This window comes from Lotus japonicus, chromosome 2, assembly GCF_012489685.1.
Source record: "Lotus japonicus ecotype B-129 chromosome 2, LjGifu_v1.2".
Classification (NCBI taxonomy): Eukaryota; Viridiplantae; Streptophyta; class Magnoliopsida; order Fabales; family Fabaceae; genus Lotus; species Lotus japonicus.
Genome location: NC_080042.1, coordinates 30,961,310 through 30,983,064, shown reverse-complemented (window position 1 = coordinate 30,983,064; position 21,755 = coordinate 30,961,310). Strand labels below are relative to the sequence as shown.

The 21,755-nt window shown below is 39.0% G+C and overlaps 1 protein-coding gene and 1 long non-coding RNA gene across 2 annotated transcripts; both read right to left on the bottom strand.

Moving 5' to 3' along the window:
• Nucleotides 1-3,698: 3,698 nt before the first annotated feature.
• LOC130735338 (uncharacterized) lies at nucleotides 3,699-5,452 on the bottom strand. The gene is made up of 3 exons (XR_009018401.1): nucleotides 5,428-5,452; nucleotides 4,884-4,950; nucleotides 3,699-4,071 (listed from the first exon to the last, which is right to left on the bottom strand). It is a non-coding gene; the product is annotated as an uncharacterized LOC130735338 (long non-coding RNA).
• A 6,753-nt stretch (nucleotides 5,453-12,205) lies between these two features.
• On the bottom strand, nucleotides 12,206-17,981 carry LOC130737875 (protein WHAT'S THIS FACTOR 9, mitochondrial). Its single transcript, XM_057589734.1, has 2 exons — nucleotides 15,844-17,981; nucleotides 12,206-12,519 (listed from the first exon to the last, which is right to left on the bottom strand). The coding sequence occupies exon 1, from the start codon at nucleotides 17,882-17,884 to the stop codon at nucleotides 15,869-15,871; it is 2,016 nt and encodes a 671-aa protein (XP_057445717.1). The 5' UTR covers nucleotides 17,885-17,981; the 3' UTR covers nucleotides 12,206-12,519; nucleotides 15,844-15,868.
• Nucleotides 17,982-21,755: the final 3,774 nt, after the last annotated feature.

Here is a 21,755-nt window from a genome sequence, read left to right as displayed (position 1 = left end):
AATTTGCTTGATTTGTCATAAATGCAGTTTTCTCCTCATCTGGCGCATACATTCGAATTTGATGATAGCCCGAGTACGCGTCCATCAAACTCAGCATTCCAAATCCTGAAGCCCTGTCAACCAATTTGTCTATGTTTGGTAGCGGATATGAATCTTTTGGACAATGCTTATTCAAATCTGTATAATTCGTGCTTTCGCCATTTTCCATTGCTCTTCTTGACCATAACAACACTAGCCAGCCAAGTAGGATACTTTACTTCCCTTATATAACCTGCATCAATCAATTTGTTAGTCTCCGTTTTCACCGCAAGTGCCTTTTCTTCGCCCATCTTACGCTTCAATTGAACGATTGGCTTCACACCAGGATTCAATGCCAATTTGTGGCAAATGAATTCTGGATCAATTCCCGGAAGATCTCGTGCGCTCCAAGCAAATAAATCCATGTTTTCAGCTAACAGTTGCACCAATCTACTTTCCTGAATTGGAGTTAAGTTTACCCCAACTTTCAAAATCCTTTCGCCTACTTTCACTGTCTTTGTTTCCTCCTCTGGAGTCATCTTGAAATCGGAGAAGCCCTCTCTCGGATCCAAACTGACCTCGTCCTGATCAACATCAACCCCAAAAACTCTGTGCCCTTCCTTTACTGCTCTCTTTCCCATGTGACCATACTGTTTGGAACTGTCAGAATAGCATTTCCTGGCAACCACTTGATCAGCTTTCAAAGTTCCAACTCCACCTATATCCAACGGATACTTAACTGTTAAGTGTCTTGTTGAAATAATCGCCCCAAGTTTGTTCAGGGATGGTCTTCCAATAAGCACATTATAGGGTGATGTACACTTTACCACAAGAAACTTAATGGCAAAGGCTTTCTCGTTTTTACCTTCATCAAACACTGTATTCAGCTCCACATACCCTCTAACAAATACTTTCTCCCCGGAGAAACCAACTAACGCCCCATCATATGGCAACAAATCAGCTTCTGTAAGCCATAGTTTCTCAAATGCATCGCCATATATCAAGTCTGCTGAACTCCCTTGATCCAGAAGCACCCTCTCAATTTCATAATCAGATATTTTTAGCATCACCACGATGGGATCATCTTCATGAGGCTGAACTCCCTCAAAATCTCTTATAGTAAATGTAATATCGGGCTGATTGATTCCCCAACTTCCCCAATCATTAGCGTATACAACATTTATGGAATGAACATACCTCTTTCTGGAAGAATTAGTCATACCTCCTCCCCGGAATCCTCCAAATATGGAATGAATACGCCCTTTAGTCTCACTTCCAACTTGCTTCTTTGGATCTGTCTCTTCAATTTCCTTTCCTGCTTCATCACGCTTCGTTGAAGTTCCAGCTCCATCTGACTCTTTTCGCACTTCCAGTTGACGCATATAACCTGCCTTTATCAAAGCCTCGATCTCTTTCTTTAGCGTGAAACAGTCGTCAGTATTGTGTCCCGCAATTCGATGATACTCACACCACTTGTTTCTGTCCACGTTGCACGGTGAGCGTTTCGGTTGCTTTGGAAACCGAATCGTGTTGGCCTCCAAACACATGTGCAAAGCCTCAGTTAAATTAACCGCTAGTGGGGCCGACCTATCTTGTTGGTTTCTGGTCCACGTCATCGATTGTCCATAACCACGATTTGCATAAGGCTGAGCCCGATTTCGAAAATTAGAGTGGTTATCAAAACGACTTGAATTGTTATAACTTCTCTCTCCTTTTGTAACTGCTCCGCTCGAGTGTTGATCATTAACCGTCGCCTTCTTCGAATCCGATTGCTGTTGTTGGCCGGTAACTGCTGTATTCTTACGGTTTCTCTTTATGCGATCACTTTGCTCTTCTCGAATAAAACCTTGCACCCTGCTCCGCAATTCCGCCATCGTTTCCACGGGCTTACGGCTTAAACTGCTGTTCAAACTTCCTGACTGAAGACCCAATTCAAAAGCCGCTATACAAATTTATGGCATCTTGTCCTCCAAATGCACCGATAGTTGAGAATTGCGACAAAATTTTCGCAGATAAATCCATAAATCCAGCAATTGAACCCGGTGGCAGCGTTGTAAACCAAGTCATTGCTGACTTCTTGAGAGTTGAAGGAAGCATTTTACACTTCAAAGCATCTGAAGCACCCACGATAACCATCTTGGTGTTGAAGTACACCAAATGATCCTTTGGGTCAGAATCTCCAAAATATGAATCAAGAACCAGAGTTTTCAAATTATTTGGGACAGAGGTATTCGCAATGTCATCTGTGAATGGTTGGAAATCTACCACCATCTCTGCCATTCTACGATCGCCCTCATGCAAGCCCCGATCTTGATTGATTTCAGCAAGTTGAGTTTGCAGTTGTTGATTGTGCTGGCGGAGATCAGTTAGATCCGCCATGATCTGTTGCAAAATGTCAGGTGGAACGTTATCATGATTAGCATGATTCTCCTTCCATTCGCCCCAGATCGATTCACCATTTTTAGTGAATTTGAAGCCTATGATTGAATTCCTCGGCCCCACGGTGGGCGCTAATGTTCCGGTCTAGAACTCCGGTCGGGGCTAAGCAATTAGAGAACAGAGGTAAAATATGACAAAGTAACAAATGAGTAAAAAGTGTTGGATCCCCCCAGCCGCTTGGGCGTTGTCCTTTTTATATATTATAAGGTTTTGACCCGTCTGGGTCATGGGTCGCCTAGTCCAATAGTACAAATTCGGTAAGCCCACAAGATTACAAAGGTTGTTAGCCCAATAACAGTACAAAATCCTTAGATAAATTTTGTATACAATTAAGACTAAGTGCATAATAGAAATTTTGAAACCTCTATATAAAGATTTTTTTTTAAACTCTCTATATAAAGATTTATAAAAAAACAAAATTGCATAAATTTCAATCAATGACGACGTTGTACATATCCCAACCAGTAGGATTTTTCTATTTATAAGATGTGAACCCTGTACTTTACTTTTGACGAATCAATCATATACCATACCGAAGTAATTAATATTAATAGAAAACAATCATTAAAATAAAATTGATATTTGTGCTTCTATAAATTTTATTACTACTATATATTAAATCTTTGTTTTTTTATTGTGATATATTAAATCTGTGTTTTAGTTTAATTAACTGTTAAGGTTTTCATGCATTAATGGTATTATTTTAATATTCATGATAAAAACAAGCATTGAAATTTTTGCTGGTACTGTAATTCTAACTATATAAAAAATGTTTAGGTTTAATTCTAGTTTGGGTCCCTGATGTTTCACAAATGTGCGATATGCACCCCCTGTGTTTAAAATGTGCGGTCAACCTCCCTCATAATTCAAGAACGATCTATTGAGGCCCTTCCGTTAAGTTCCGTCAAGTTCCGTCAGTTGACTAAACGAAACTCGCTGACAGTGCATGTTTTTTAAAAACAATTATTAAATTCATTAATAATTCAACATTCCATGATGGTGATGATGGGGTTCATGGTCATGGTCATGATGATGATGGTGACCAGCAGAATGGGAGTGACCCATATGCACAGAGGACCCATTAAGCAAACCCAATAGGAGCAATACTGTAACATCCCTAAATCTTGAGGGTCATTTTATTAATATTTTTCAAAAACGCGGATAAATTTTAGCCGAAATAAAAACATTTTTAAAACATTGCTTGAGAATAAAGAAGTTGTGACAAGAGTAAATAGGCTGAATAATTCGTTTCATTAATGAAAGATTTGGAAGCGTACAATGATTCTTTCAAATTAAAACAAAAAAAAATAAACTAGTGTTCGACCGCCCCCGAGCCAACACAACAAGAAGATCTCTAGGTTAGGTTCGAACCATATAAACAAACTCAGCTCACCCCCAAGTACAGACTCAATTATCACGCTCAATACCTGACTCATAAGCCGCGTGCCCTCCAAGGCCTCCTCCGACGCTTGCATCATATCGTCTCGCATCCTCTTCTCTCTCCAATCCCATAGCTGAACCATCGGTCGCGCGGTTGATGTCTCGAGCCTTGTCGTCGTCCACATCAAGCAGGTATAGGGCCGCATATCAACTGATCGCACGCATGCTTGTTGTCTAGGCGTTAAGCGCCCCAAACAACAAAAAACAAACGAGCAAGGGTCAACTTCTAACACACACATATCATAAGTAGTGTATACTACCCTATCAATCAAAAGTTCTTCCCTAAGCTAACATTCACAAATAGGGGAACTATATTAAGTTCTAAGGTTCACAAGTATAGGGAACTATCTCATAGTTCTAAGTTATTGTTAGTCAATGCTCGTGCACATGCATGCAGACATTTGGATATCCATAAGCCAATCCCTCTTGGAAAGGTTAGACGAACACGACTCCACGATCGGGGCTGGAACTCTCCAACGCACTGCTGCCCAACAGCTTGATGATCGGGGTTGGACCTCTCCAACGCACTGCTGTTTCACGTTCGTCCTTATTCAGGGCCTCCCCTGAATGTCACAATCGACTAGCCCAGTCTAGGTCACCAGCCGTGGCCAACCAAGCCCAGTCCAGGTCACTTGGTCCACAATGCATACCATGCAAGCCAGTCATCATCACTAGGCCCTAAGCCTATCACGTTCATTTCTTATGAACAACATATCATTGCATAATAACTTGCATGTATATCAATAAATGTAGCTAACACCCTAGGAATATAGGCATGTTCATAATAACACTAGCTAACATTTATTGCATTATTATCACATAGCATATCTAGCACATATGTAACATCGATAGTCCTAGTATCATGCTTTCTAACAATCACAATCAATCACAGCCGAAGTGCCCTTACTAGCGTATTCATATATCATAAGGTCCTTAACATTTCATAGTCATACAGCTACAATCAATCATAGCAGAAGTGCCCTTACCTCAAAGGTACGCTTTCCTAGAAGTCTCGGGTTGCCCCATGAAGCTAGGTCTATACTTGGAAATTTCCTACCAACGAACGGACAGAGTAACGTTACTAATCGGACAATCGAATCGATCATAAGCCCATCCCCTTATTGACCACGAAATTCCCCCCAAAAACCTTGAAAATCCGAAACCATTTCTTTCATAAGATCAAACATTCTTTTCTAAAACATTTTGCTTGAAGATCATAAGAACACTTGAAGAACTTTCGAAGAAAAACATAATTTTCGCATAGGTTCAATCCTCCCAAGATCAAAGACTCTTTCTAACAACTTTTCTATGAATATGGGAGAACATCATAAGAACACTTTGAAGAAAAACACCATTTTCACAAACTTTTCCTTGACTACTCAATCAAATGATCATTCTTTTCTGGATGTGGCAGATCAGTTTATACTGCAACCACAGAGCATACTCAGAATGACCAACATCACCTTGGTCAAGGAATAAAATAAAGCAAGGAAAATAAAATAAAAATAAAGAGAGGGAGAGAGAGCTCACACAAATGCAGAGGAGAGGAGAGCTCTTGGTGTGAAGAAATGAGAGGGGGAAAGACTCTATTTATAGTGAGGGGTGAGAGTCAAGCATTAAATGCTTTTCTTTCTCCCCAAGAAAAAGCCCAAAACCACGAAATTTCCAGCCCATTTTAGTGTTTCTAGACTCTTCCAACCTTCCTTGATTCGGTTCTCAAAATTTGGCTTAATTCCTAATTAAATCCCTTTTAAAACTATCATTTAAATCCTTAATCTTTTAGAATATAAAAATCTGAATCCAAAATGTTTTCAATGAGATATGAGAAGATACTTGAAGGTTTTAAAAACTCAAATATTGATCCCTCATTAATTGAAAGTCAAGGAATCAAAATCCCTAAATTTTCCCACTCATAAAACTTAGCCAGAAAAGGAAAATACTTGCAAAAGACTCATTTTTCCTCCTCCTCATGCCTTGGCCGTCCACCACCTTCACCATGCTCAGTTTTTCTCAAAAAAATATTTAAAATAATAATTTAAATAAAAACCCAAAATAATTAATGCATTAAATACACAATTTCCCTCCTAAATGCATCAAAACTTCAAATTTAAATTTAAAAACTTTACCAATGGTTTTGGCTCCAAAATTTCGTGCACTACTCTCATAATAACTCAAAAATATTTTTCAGAATTAATTATTTAATAAACCATAGGCTTAAAAATAATTAAATACATTTTATTTAAATAAAAACTCATTTTATTTAAATAAAACCTCCAAAAATAAAACAAAGGAATATCCGCTCATGGAATATTCTTAAAATCATGCACAGAACCTCTCCATAAGGTGTGACCCACAAAATTGTCCTCGTCGCCTCGATTCGCCAACTCATCGCCGCTTCCAGGCCGATTTTGACCTAAAAGTCGTCGGAAATAACCCTAGCAATATTACAGTCAAAACGACCGTAATGACGAGTACATTGTCATCTAGATAGTGTTAAGGCCTAATAATGTCCCAAATACAATAATTGTCAATTATAAAGGCATCATATCGCACATAACACAAACAATTCACAGAATATTATTTAATATTATTATTAAAATAATATGCCCTAAAACGGGGTCTTACAAATACGAATTGAACGTTGTTTGTAATGAATGCCATGAGAGAAAGAAGAGATTGAATCGAAGGAAGAAGCAGTAGAGAGGGACTAGACTAGGAGCGTGAGTTGCAGGTTCCTTCGATGGTGATGAAGCAAACAATGACTAAGAAGAGAATGATAACGCTGATTATGATTCCTACAACTCCATGAATTCCCATCACCCAAATAAACATCCCCAATCAAAATTTCTATGGCATTCTCTCTTTGTACTCCCTCTACAACCTCCAATCATTCAACATTCAGATCTACATGCATCTGAATCCAACACCACACCATTTACAAATTCCAAAACACATAAACTTGTTGCAGACTTGCAGTACTGGTAGAAAATGAAGCCACCACCACGACCAACCTCGTCCGCTGTCCTTCATCTCATCTTCGTCATCATCTGAACAAGCTCTCTGCCTCTCGATCCCTTCCTCTTGGCTCTCGATCTGGGTTTCATTGAGGTTTGTGGGCGGAAATTTCTTGGTTCGAAGGCTCTCGGATCAGTAGGATGAAGCGTGGGGCTCCAGGTACAGGTCGAGGGCGGAGGCTATTGACCTTGATTTGTGATTGTGACGGTGACGAGGAGAAAGAGGAGGACGGTGGCGGTGATGCTGGAATGAGTAGTAAAGGCTTGTTTGGATGAGAGCATCGTGAGGAGTTTTTAGGTTTCTACTTTCTAGTGTAGCTTGATGTAGAGCAGTTATTTTATATAAATGGGTTTTGTGACGGATTATTTCCATCACTAATTAGTAGCCTATATTTTATGAACTAAATAAGTGTCACGTGACACGTCAGCATTTCCGTTTGGTCAACAGACGGAACCTAGCGGAAGTTAACGGAAGGGCATCGTTATCACGTTTTAGATAGATGAGGGACCTTGATCGCACGTTTTAAACACAGAGGGTGCAGACCGCACATTTGAGAAACATCAGAGACCTAAACTGAAATTAAGCCTGATGTTTATTATATATTGTGATAATTAACTTAAAATCATTAAATCAAGCCAACAAAGTTATAAATTTAAACCAGATGCACAGGTCTAATCCTAGTTTTCTAAAATAGTTGTGGCTACCATGGGTTTGTGTTCATGCACAATTACATCCCTATGGTGATTACTTTTGTTGCAGTTTTTTGTTATTTATGCACAAATCAATCTTCATACTTTTGTGCATTCTTGTTGTTAATTCACACCATGGAATGGAAACTAAAAAATGCTGGAAACCAAACGGCTGTAAACATTGATGGGAGCTTTTGTTAAAGGGGATTACTTTTTGCACAAGCACGTTTTACTATGTATACACCATAATCTCACATTTAGGACCCGTTTGGTGGTCAGGATAGGATATGATAGGATATGATATGTGAACAGGATATCAGCATGATAGGATAAGAGCAGGATAGACTCTTATCATATCATGTGTTTGAGGTGTACATGATAAGGATAAGATATGATAAGGAAAAATGTATCAGATTTATATTTAAATAAAAAATACATTTAAAATTGATCATTCTATTAAATTTAATTTCTTTACATTTTCATGAATGAGTCTATATTTTAAAATAAATAAAATTAATTTAAATTTTATTAATTAGCCTATTTTATTGTTTTGAAGATATCCTATATTTTAAATAAAAATATGCAGTTAAACGATTGGTTTTTACTTAGTTGTGACACGTGATAATTAACAATAAAAGTTAACTAAATTAAGAATATTATTATTTCAAAAGTACTTTATATTTGAATTATAAATTATTATATAAGTAGATAAGTAGTTTTAAATAATAGGAGATGAAAATAAAAAATTAATCTATTACTATTAAAAAATCAATATTTGTAATCAATGTTTTTCACTTAGTTGTGACACGTGATAAACAATAAAATTTAACTAAATTAAAAATATTATTATTTCAAAAATACTTTATATTTAAATTATTATATAAGTAGATAAATAATTTTTAAATAATAGGAGATGAAAATATTAAATTAGTCTATTATTATTAATAAATCAATATTTATAAGTGAGTAATAATTTTACTATTTATGAATAATAAAATATTTTACTATTTATGAATAATAATTTTATTTATTTTTTATTTTAGTTAAATTAATATTTTTATATTTATTAATTAATATTATTATAAATTATAAATTATATAATATTAAAATAAATTAATTTGGAGTTAGGATACTGAAAGAAAATATATAACTGGTATCCTATCCTGCTCTATCCTAGCTCCCCCCTCAGGATAACTTTTACACATGATTGACATGATAGGATAGGAGACAGGATAGTGTTATCATATCCTGCTGGCGCAACAAACAACAGATAACAACAAGATATGATTATTATCCGGTCCTATCCTATCCTGTCCTGATCACCAAACGGGCCCTTAAGGTTATATTTCAAAGAGAATAAGTGCAAATAGTAAAAAGATGAGTGCAAAAAGCAATTCTCTCTTACCAATCTTGTATTGGTTTTCGGGCTATTCCTGATAAATTGCAGGGCGTGATTACCGTCCCTTTGCTTAGTTCATTTGGAATCAAAAAAAAGAAAGAAAATCTGATGAGCTGAGCACTGAGCATGGGATAGCATGATCCTGGATTCTAATGGCTAACATTAGCCTTTTCTCTCAGATGTCTAAATACAGCAAGATAAATGTTCTACAACGGCTTGAAATCCCATATCTGATCTTAGAATAATGATTAAATAGTAATTAATCAACATATTTGGGTTAGTGGATCCATCCATAATTTGTTAATATGAGCAAAAATATAAAATTCCTCTAATTAATAATTCCTTGCGTAACCAATATTTACTCATCATTACCTGTTGCATGAGAGTGAAATTTCGTGCGTAGGAATACCAATACTGATTCCGCAATAGCGAAAGCTTCATTGCAATAGATAATGTTGGGGTCAGATTCCCCTAGATGCTCCTTATTTCTGCATCATATGCATCCTGAAGCAAGTTTTCTTTAGTCAAACTGAATCACCATCTCTTGGAGAGTAGTATTAGAAATATAAGAATCACATTTAGTGATTAGGAATAGTTAGTTGATAGTTTGTTAGAAGTGAAATAGTTAGTTAGGAAGTTGTGCTATAAATAGCATACACATTGTATTTTTCCATTATAGTTAGTTAGGAAGTTGTGCTATAAATAGCATACACATTGTATTTTTCCATTATCAATTTTAATAATGAATGAATATTGGAATCAATTTTCCTATTCTCCTTCTTGCTATGTTTGGGATCCCATTGAAGAAATCCATGTGATTTCTAACATGGTATCAGAGCTCCAATGGAGCTCACCGCCTCTTCCGCCACCGCCGTCGCCGAGTTACGAGCGTTTCCTCCAACCTGCTCGTCGTAGCTTCAAGCGCTGCCGCCGCAGCACCACTACGAGAACCACTGCAAGATTATCTTCCATCAATTTCTCTGATTTGGTCGCTGATTTTGGAGACATCGCCACAGATTCATCTTCTCTTTCGCTGTTCTCTGATTCAGTCATGAGCTCTGGTTCTGTCATGGAGGAAGCGTCCACTGTGAAGGTCGAAGATTCAGATTCTGTGCTGCATTCTCACTTTCTTGCTTCCCCTGCGTACCTTGATTCTGCTATAGATGAAACGGTTGCTGAGAACCCCTTTTCATTCTTCGCCGACCGAGAAATCAAGATTCCGGCATGGAAACCGGCGATTGAACCATTCATTTTTGGCACTTTCAGCAAGGGTTTCTTTGGTTCTTCTTTGCTACTGGATTCATCGTCCAGTTCAGATTCATCTTTGTCTTATTCGCGTTCGTCCTTCTCTGATTCAGCAATGGTTGAAACCGTGCCAGAGAAAATTCTTGAAGCTTCCTCTTCATCAATTTCTGTCGTGGAAGAAGCTATTGCTTCCGATTCAGCATCTACCACCGATCCTGCTGTATCATCTTCTTTTGTTTCGCATCTTTCCTTCTTTGCCAATAGGGATATTCAATTTCCGGCATGGAAACCAGCCACCAATGCTTATGTTTTTGGAGATTTCAGTGAGGGTGCGATCAATCTTGGAGCAGATTCGTGTCTCATGAAGAATTCGATCATAGAGGTAATTCAAATCCTTCTTTCAATCAAAGAATCTCAATTGTCTTGGCCAGGATTATGGAATTTCTCTTTTGATTGGAAGAATGATTCGAACTTGTTGCTTGAGATTGATGGTTCTTGGTTTTGCACACCAAGTGTTTGTGGAAGTTATTCTGAGATAGTTAATCTTCCTAAGAAACTTTCATTTGATCCTGGAGGATTTTGGGACCGTTCACAAGTTGTTTGTGAAAAATCCTCAGAGATAGGAAATCTTCAGTTTGATCTGGATGGATCCTTGTGTTGCTCAAAAGGTGTTTGTGAAAATAACACAATGATTGGAGATTCTTTTGAGTCAATTTTACTTGATCCTGGTGGATTCAGAAGCTGCACACAAGGTGTTTGCGTAAATGCTCCAATAATTGATAGATGCTCATTAAGCAGTTTGGATCAGGTTCAGTTCATGTTGATTGATAAACGAATAGGTGGTGCTTCAAATTTGAACATATATCAGGATGCAATGGTGTTTGTCTGTTATAACCATTGCAGTGAAGCACTTGAGTTCTCAGATAAATTGTATATGCTTGCTTGTGAGGTGATAAATAGGTTGACATTCACTTTAGAGCTTTCGGAATCAGCTTATGCACTGATATATGCAGCTATCAGTGATTTTGAAATCTTGCATAAAACAAATATGCTTGGATTAAGTAATGGCTCTTTGGTTGGTATAGCAACTATATGTGTGTTTCAAGCCTTAAGTTCACTCACTCTACTTAATGCTTCAGCTACAATAGTTATTGAAAATAATGAAGATGATCCCATAGATCAAGCAACTGTTTGGAATTCGAATAATGCACTTCACCTCCTGTGGCATACACTGAGTAACTCTATAAGTTTAGCAGAGATGCAGCTTAGTCAAAGCTCTTTCTGTTTTAACATCAAGACTTACTTTGTTATGTATTTTGGAACTCTTTTTGGTTCTGGTTTTAATGGTGGTTGTTCAACAAGTAAGTCTTTATCAGCATGCTCCTGTCGAGATTTCTGTGATTCAGAGTTAGAAGCAGAAAATGCAGAGTTTTTGAGTTGGTTATCAGAAGCTAAAGTTAGTGAGCAGCTTGGGTTTTCAGCTCATGATAGATTGAATATGCTACAAAACCTTGTTAAGAGTTCAGAATTGGGTGCTTCTCAAGGTCTTGAGATGGGACTAAAATTGTCCAAAGTGCTGATTGTTTTAGCCTTGCTGCATATCCTGTGCTTTTATTTCTTGTTGTTTCTGGAAGCACCTCCTGTCCATGTGAAGATGCAACAAGCGCACTGAATTGGTCTATTGTACAGAAGCACTACTCTTTTGCATCTTCAGTCCCTTGATTGCTTGTTCATGGTGTTTGTACAGAAGACACATATATGTTTTCTTTTCCTCTTTGCTGTGTTGATATTTGTTCATGGTGTTCATAACCTGATATTGTTTTGTTCTTAGTCATGATGTTCCCAAGCTGGATGTGTTAATGTTTACCACTTCCATCTTTCGGGGGTATTAGAAATATAAGAATCACATTTAGTGATTAGGAATAGTTAGTTGATAGTTTGTTAGAAGTGAAATAGTTAGTTAGGAAGTTGTGCTATAAATAGCATACACATTGTATTTTTCCATTATAGTTAGTTAGGAAGTTGTGCTATAAATAGCATACACATTGTATTTTTCCATTATCAATTTTAATAATGAATGAATATTGGAATCAATTTTCCTATTCTCCTTCTTGCTATGTTTGGGATCCCATTGAAGAAATCCATGTGATTTCTAACAAGTAGCTTGATGTGCAACCTTGAATGGTTAGTGTTGTCCTTGAATAACAATAACAGCTCAGTGGAAGAGAACATCTGAAGTCCCCTTGAGCAAGTGCAAAATATGGGAGAACACTCCTGCCACAGAAAGAACAGGTTTGATCAATAGAAGAAAACTAAAGCCAATCAACTGTCTAAAATGAACAAAAAGAAACAAACTAATGAAAAACAAAAAAGAAACAAAGAAACAAAGAAAATGGAAAACACTAACAAATTGATGAAAGACTGAGGCTGTTTAAACTTGGAAATTGGAATTCACGCTCGAACTCGAACTAAAGATGCAAGTATATCAATTTTTTTTAAGTGCCATACACTTGGCTTTTAATAAGCTCAAAAAATTCTAAAATTACTCCATTTTCGTAAGCACATTTACCGACTTTGTCGACCTACAGTAAAATGTCATAAATATTCTTCCAGTAGATGAAATAGCCACGAGTATCAGTTCCAACTTCCAAGGTTCATGGAATGAAGTGACTCATGTTCCTATTTCTACAAGCATGGATCCATCTGTGGCCTTGTGGAGCAAACATGCGCCTCAAGATTAGTCTCGCACAATTCCACTTTTTCACATTCAGCCACTTGAATTTCTGACCAAATTATTGCCTAGGTTACATGACATGCACAATCAACAAGAAAGCATGAGTTAAAAAAATCAGATTGTCCCATCATTCTGGTTTGGTTATAGTTATGCCTGTTATGGGCCAACTGTATTATACCAGAAATCTTGAGCAATCTACCTGCTCAAGGTGATGGGGATTGTGTTAGGAACCCACAATAGAAATGGAGAAAAACAAAGAAACAAGGGTTTATCTATTCAACTGAGCTATTGCTCCGTTTTCCCAAAGTAACAAACTGAATGAATCCCTCACCAATTTCTCATCCCCTATATTTATTTATGCAACTGTTGCAAACCCAAGTACCAGGCCCAGATTTGGCAATGCCTATGTGAGGAGGCCCAAGCAGATGCAAGCTGAACCACCTAATGACCACCCTTCTAGAATGTAGTATTCCCAAATAACCACCTGATGAGGTGGTAGCAATCACGTGGGGAAGGGGGGACCATTGGCAGAATATAAGTTAGTTATGGAGAGAGTATTTCCTTAGGCTAGAATTTGGCTTGGACTAGGAGAGAAAGATCAGTCTCGAATTTGCTCATCCTTATCTTATTTTCCCTGCTGTTATTTGTAATTCCCTAAAAACACTGCTTCTGGAATTTCCCAGGGGATTCAGTGTTCATCTATTACAGTTTCATTCTCAGTTATTGTGCTTTTTCCTGGTACCTAACAGGAACTAATCCTCTCCTACTCAGTAACTACAGACTATGAAAGTCCCTAACTAATTTTCCCTCTCACATCCTAACAAAACACAAGCTGACACTTCTAGTTGATATGACATGTTTATGTTCTCTGTTGTATATTCTTGTTCTCTTTTGTTATAGAGGATGCTTTATCCTACCAAGGTGTACCTCCCCTCTTTTCTCTGATTTTTTATTCAAGTTAAAAATGAGAAAATACTTCAGCTCAAATGGCCAAATCAGTCCTTATGCATATCAGATGAAGAGGTATTTACATTGCATATCACATAAAATATATGGAAGAAGAAATATGTCGCTGAAAACTCTGGGATCATACGTCAGATGAAACAACCCAAAAACTAGAAAAATGAGCACACAACTCAAAAGCACCTTTACTTCTTGCAAATTAGGTGCACATACAAAGCCAAAAGATGTTCAACCCTCAATACGAAATCTATCGCGTTTATAAGTTTTTCTATATACTTGTGCTTTTCTACTTGTAAATGCATGACATTACCCCCAACAACTGACTACAGGATAAAAATTAAAGAAATTCAAAAGAGTCAGGGTAAAGGGGAAAGTAAGACACGTCATGCATAGAAGAAAATTATTTCTCTAAGAAATTTCTGGCTAAGCATTTAAGAACAAGTTTTAGGATAAAAGAGAATTAAGGGGAGTTAAAGTAGTCAGGAATTGTTGGAGAAGTTAGAAAGAGGATACTCTATTAGCTAGTAGGGGAAAATAGTACAGGATTCATTCTCTGAATTTCATAGGTTAGTTGTGATAGGAGATATCTTTTGTGAAGGGAAACTCTTGGAGAAGACCTCTCATATTCTCAATTTTATTCAATAAAATTATTCTTTCCTCTTGTTTGTTTCAATATATGCACTAATTATCTACTTTGGGTTTGTAACAGTATCCCATTAAGCTTGTGTTTCCTCCTCAACGACACCCCATCTAAGCATTTTAAAGACTATCACCGAAAACACTGAAAATAAGATTACACTGGCAGTCGCAGTTCTTGCAGAAAAGCAACAACGAATTGGAGTTAGGAATACCCGAAGTGACTGACAGTGACATGTATAAGTGTTCAACATAAGTATATGACTATTATTTTGATGTGTCCATGATTCCTTGCTCTCCATTTCTCTTTTATCTAATAAATATGGAAATATACAAAATGTAATACAATCAATCTTTTTCCCCCTAACTGAATGAATGAGATGAAAAATCCAAGTAAGAGAGTTCTTCAAAAGTCCACATGCGTGATCATCTCATTGATGGAAATTAACATGATCTTTTCATTTTTCTATGGAAGGGGGAGGGGATTACAGGAATGAAATTCTTGGAAAAAGATATCTCCAATACACTGCAATTAACCACTGAAATAAAGTGATAAATCCTTAACAACTATCTGAACATACTTAACCAGTCGAATGCCATTTTTTGGTTTGGGACCAGAGTATCCTAATCAGTTGAATGTTTAATTGTTCATAAACTGAAAAAAATTAATAAATAACTTATGTAATTGCCCATTTTTCTCATATTTTCCACCAATGAACCTCATCTTTACATCATTCTTTTTAACAATCAAACTTTTTACCCCTATCTGAATGAATAATAAGATGAAAGTTCCAAGTACGGGAATCTCCAAAATTCCACATGTGTGTATTCACCCCCACATTCTTTTCAGCACACTTGAAGAGTGAATGCAAGTTATCTAGTAGAATCCATATAAAGTTCCCCAAATAATAGAGTGTATTGCCAGCAATTTCATGTGTCTTACACCAAATACAAGATTACAAGCCAATAGCCTAATCTTAGAATCAACTGCTATGCCAAAGAAACCTCCTCAAAAATGTGTATTATCCAGTAATAGCACCAAATCGTAGCCTAGATTGCACACTATCACCAAATAGTTAGCTTGTCTACTGCTATAAAATCAATTAAAGCTATGAAATCAACTAACAATTAGCACAAGGACCTGGGGCACAGTCAACATTCACAAGAAAAGGCCTAATAATGGCCTTGTAGAAAGAAACAGCAGCAAAAACTAAAGCATATCAAAATGCCACACATTAGAAAAATCAAGAGGGGGAACCACCTACCTGCATCTGACTTGGTTGCAAATCTTTACAAAACAGGGGTTTTCTTGCTAGCTGATGGCCTTCCTGGGCCTTTAGAGGATCTTGGTTTCTGTTGTGAACTCTCAACATCTTTATATCCACCTCGGATTGGTGTTCTTTCAGAAACTTCAGACCTATTCCTCTCCCCGGTCCTCTGCCTAGGCTTCCAAGCTGAATGCTCAACATCTTTATTTCCACCTTGCATTTGTGTTCTTTCAGAAGTTCCTGACCTATTTCTCTCCCCGCTCCTCTGCTTAGGCTTCCAAGCTGAATTTTCAACATCTTTATATCCACCTCGAGTTTGTGTTCTTTCAGAAACTCCTGACCTATTTCTCTCCGCGCTCCTCTGCCTAGGCTTCCAAGCTGAATGCTCAACATCTTTATATCCACCTCGCATTTGTGTTCTTTCAGAAACTCCTGACCTATTTCTTTCGCCAGTCCTCTGCCTAGGTTTCCAAGCCGAATTCTCAACATCTTTATATCCACCTTGCATTTGTGTTCTTTCAGAAACTCCTGACCTATTTCTTTCCGCAGTCTTCTGCCTAGGCTTCCAAGCCGAACTCTCAACATCTTTATATTCACCTCGTGTTTGTGTTCTTTCTGAAACTCCTGACCTATTTCTCTCCACATTCCTCTGCCAAGGCTTTCCAGATGAACGTTCTCCCCAACCTTCTCTCAAAGGCTTATCAGCATTTAAATTCACTTTCCCTGAGTCTCTGCCCCTTCTTTTGCCAGCAATTCCATGACTACCTCTTGGAGACCGCTCTTCTTCTTTCTCTTCATCATCATCACTATCATCATCAAAGGCAGATTCACTAGCATCCTCAACTTCGTCCTCAAACCTCTCCCCTTTCTGTTCCTCCCCACTGTGCTCATCACCACCCTCTTCCTCTCCTACTTTCCGTTCATGCCCGGCCACATTGCCCTCTTTTTTGCTGCTTTTACCCTGAGCCACCTTACCTTCTTTGCTTTCCTCCTTAACAGTATTCATGAGATGCACATACTTCCCCCTCAATTGCATCACAGGATGATCCTCAATCAACGAACCCCTCTTATAACCCTCCCTCAAAACCACTGTATAGGTCCCAATCTTACTAGACAGATAAAAGATACCCGGATGCTGCAAAAGTGCCCTCTTAAACCTCGACCTCAAACCCAGCAACTCCCCAAGCACAAACACATTATCCCTCTCGGTCTTCTTCGGAACCAAAACATGAAGAATCTCATGCAAAACACCAACAACCCACCTATCAGACTCATCACTTGAAGCCGGAAGATGAGCCGCATTCTCATACGGGGACACATAAGGCAACTTGTTCCACTCTTTCAACCACTTCTCATACTTCTTATCCATCTCAAACCCGCTCGAAAACTGCACCGGAAACGCCACTTCCTTACCCTTCCCCATACACTTCTTCTCCAAAACCGAAACAGCAAGCTCATCACTCCAGCAAACAAGCTCCAAAACATCATCGTCCCGCACCCGGAAGTAATCCGGGAACTCAGGAACAACGCTTTCGACATAATCATGGGGAAGACCGAGGTCCCATTTCAAGCGTTCAATGACTCCTAAGGGGATTTTATGGATCCTTGAAATCATCAAGAGCTTAAGAAGGCGATCCGCAGCTTGTTGCTTGACAATGTCGCTGTGGAACGTTAACTGCTCCTCGGCGTCGAGGTCGAGCACTTCCGGTGTGAGCTTGATGTGGGGTTGGAGGCCGCCGGCGAGAAACTCTTCGAAGACGGTGGGGTACTTGCGGATGAACTCGATGGGGCGGAAGGGGAGATCGATGGAGTCTCTGATGAGGGAAGCTGGGAGGGACTTGGAAGGTTCGAGCTTGATGAGGTTTTTGAGGTCTATTAATGGCTTCAGATTCTTCTCCCTCTCTACGGCGTGGTCGAGGCCTCGGTCTCGGACGAGTTGGAAGGTGCCGTCGAATATGGTTCGCCGCTGGGACAGGAGGCGCGGGTTCGTGGTGGTGGTGGTGGTGGCTCGGGAGATGAGGGTGGTGATGAACCCCATTGCTCTGGTTTCAGGGGTTGTTGCTCTCTTTTGCTGTTTTGCTGAGAAATGAATACAGACGAGGAGAGGGGGTTTTAAGAGGGTTTTGTCAAATTTTTGGGATTAGTTTTGGATTAGGGTTACTTACGTACAATATTTTAGTACTTCACTACTTGTTCATGCTATTATTCATGGAAGGCTTAATTGCAACTTTGGTCCCTAACGTTTACCAATTCCACAATTTTAATCTTCCACCTAATTTAATTACACGGATGGTCCCTGACTTTGCTGCCCGTCCGCAATGTTGGTCATGTCGTTTATTTGTTAACGGAGGAGGCTTACGTGGATGTCCAATTGGAGAGAGAAAGAAGAACTGAAGAGAGAGGGAAGCACGTGAGACCTGCAACGGTCATCTTCTACCCTCTTCCTCCTTAAAAAACAGAGCACCATGAGGAAGATGTTTCAAAGCTTGAGATTTAGCGAAAAGGGAAGAGATAAAGAACGAACAAGTCCCTAGAGGCGAGGAAGAAGGTTGAATCAGTTGCTGGTCTCTATCTCTCTCCAATTCAACTTCCACATCAGCTAAGTGACCATCCATGTAAACCTCCTCCATTAACAAACAAATGGTAGGACCAACGTTGCAGACTGCCAGCAAAGTCAGGGACCATCTGTGTAATTAAATTAGGTGGGGGACTAGAATCGTGGAATTGGTAAACGTCAAGGACCAAAGTTGCAATTAAGCCTTCACGGAAAGCTCAACCACCAATTTTCTTACTTCATTAAGGTTATTTTGATTTTTTTTTTCCGATGATGGGGCGGACTTCACAACCCAACAACAAAACTAGAAAAGCCAGAGAGGCCTTTGTAAGTAGTGAACCACGTCACGAGTATCCTCCAGTGACGGGAAGTAACCGAAAGTAGTGCCCGTGGGGAATATGTACAAACCAAAGTGAAAGGTCAAGTGTTCGCAATACAGTCCTCCAAAATGAAAGTAGGTCATCCCAAAACGGTCTGAATAAGACCTCCTAGTCCAACCAACTCTCTGTGATTTCCATAAAGAAAACCACACAAAAAGCTAACGGTCGGGAACCTACCCTGCCCCAAAATACGAACATGAAGACCAGAGCTATAACTATACTCCTACCCTAATCCAGTCCAGAGGAGTACACCCCAGCACTCACAACTACATGCTAGCGTGATCATCGTCCGAATCAGAATCCAGGACGACTAGGTCAATGTCTACAACCATCCCTCCTCTCGCTGCTGCAACAAGCTCCTGTGCTGGTCTCACAGGTCCAGAACCCGAGCCCAGGTCATCAGCAACGGCAACAGTAGGTGAGCTAGAGTCCGATGGAGTCCCTCCCACAGGCTCCTCCTCCGAGGGGTCCTCATCGTCAGAAGACGACGGTGGTGGTGGTACTCCTACACCGGGTCCACAGTGCACGCCGGGTAGCAGGTTGAAGCTGACAGTATAACACCTCAGAACTCCCTCCGTCAAGTGTCCCAGACTGTCGACACGATCTTCCATTATTCTCCCCGAGTAAGTCGCTCTGTGGCCAGCGGGGTCGACCACCCATGAGCCGGGGATCTCCTGATCAAGCATCTCAAACCTAGTCCCCCCCGAAGGGTGGACCATCGTAAACCAATCCGCCATAGACATCTGACAAAGGGCGTAGTTCGCCAAAACACAAGCAGAAGGCGCGATGGTCAACTCCAAAGAATTACATAAGTAATACACCCAGTAGATAAAGTTTAAGGGATAGCTACTTAGGCTTAGAAGTTTGTGATAGCATTATAAATTGTATATCTTCCAAAGAATATGAATGACAAATAATGACAATTAACATATATCAAGTAATATTAACAAGTATCAATCACACTCGGCAACTAAGTCAGTATGCATGGTGCATGAATGAGATGACGAGGAACAAGATGCAATCCGGAAGGATGGACACCAACGAGTCAGTCCTATCACCGGCCAAAGTGGGACCATTTCTGCTCGGGCATCTCTTACACCAAACAAAATGTAGTCAGATCAGCAGTATACCCGCAGGCCTGTCATTTCTGTCTGCTACTAAGAATCACCGTAGTGTTCTTATATGGAAATTCGGGTCTTAGGACCATTTTGGAATCCATCGAGGTCCGACTTCCCGCCGTGTATTAACCCCAGAAATGTGTGAATGAATGCAGCATGATTAGCCAAACAACGTCTCCAACCTCACTCGTCACGTCGTCACGTGTTCTAGCTAACTTATTGTCTCTAAAAAGAATACCCTAAGGTAAATGTCGATTCTGCGACAAAAGACAATTAAATATAAAAATTGTATTATCTCATGATGACTTCTCGAGTCATCCGACTCATCTCCATCTGATGGTCAAAAACTGCTCAGCGAGCAAAGAGTAACAATGTACTTGGAAACTTATAGTTCCCTGGCTTATCTTTTAGATAGCTAAACAAATAAACTGTTCATCGAGCAACTTATTAGTTTCCCTAAATCTTGGAATCGGCGACACTTCTCATTTTCCAAAACTAATATTCAAACCCTAAGCTTTCATCTGAGATTGTTATCATTATTTAAAGGGTTCAGTGGTTGTTTAATGTATTATGAATTTTCCTTGTAAAATGGTTTCCATTTAGTTTTATCTCTAATCTTATGAGTTTAAAAGATCTCATAATCCCAAGTAATTCCCAGAGAAGGTCTCGATCCACTAAAATATTACTAAGGGCCCGAACCTCCGTCCGTCCAGTCAAACTTTCCCAAAGTCTCATGTTAAGTTCTGGCATAACTGCCCGTTTATCCTCTCTGACGTACAACAGATATATGTGTAATCTCATAATCAAAGTAACACAATCCAACAGTCATGGCACATATATCAACACATCCTAGATTAATCATTTAGCACATAGCATGTGAATCAATATCAACACATCCTAGATTAACCATTTAGCACCTAGCATGTGAATCAGTATCAAAAACAATTCAAGCGATAAATGATTATCTTTGTCAGCCAAAGCCTCAGAAAACATTTCCCAGTCAATCACAATCAAGTGCATAAACAATAAATCAAGTCGAATTCGTCGACACCTAAAGCATTATCTAGTATTCGGTGAGTAGCCCTCACCTGTAGCTCCTCCAATGTGATCCTGAAGCGTTCCTTCACAATCTCCTCCTTCCGCTCCTTGGAATTCCTCAAACGAACCTTAGAGCGAAAACCACAGAATTCAATCACAATCAGTCAGAAACTCAGCAGACAACAATTACCAAAGTTACACGAAGCATCATAAACTCCGAAGTATGATAATCTAACGCGATAAGACGAGTTTTCGAAAAACGAAATTTTCTTCCCCCTTGGAGGGTGCTCTCGGCCACACACACTAATTGTGTGCGCCGATTTTTCTTCGATCAAACTTGGCTCCTAGGTTATCATTAGTCGTAACTAAGGCGAATTAAAGCTCGGAAAAATTATCGGATCGAAAACTGACGCAGGGGTATTTTGGTCAGTTTTTTTAGCTCGAAATTTCAAAATTGGAATTTCGAAAAAACAAATTAGATGGGGACGTCACCAACGACGTTTATGACAACTAATCCTACTGGCGCTAAGCTCAGTCGAGAGTTTTAAGTCTAAAGGACGAAGCTTTGGCTAAAAATGGGTTTTTCAAGCAGAATTGAAACTTGGCGGCAATTCGGCGAGATTCAGAAAAATGTAATCCGCTAAACATGCTCTTGGGTATGCAGGGAATAAGTTTAGACAGGGAAATCGAGTTATTTGGACAGTTTTACAAAAAGCTCAAAACTTTGAGCACAGAAAGACATAGAGAAAAACGACATAATTGACGATCAGAAGTGAGAAATAGCATCTATACCTCGATGTCTTCGAGCAGCAACGAACG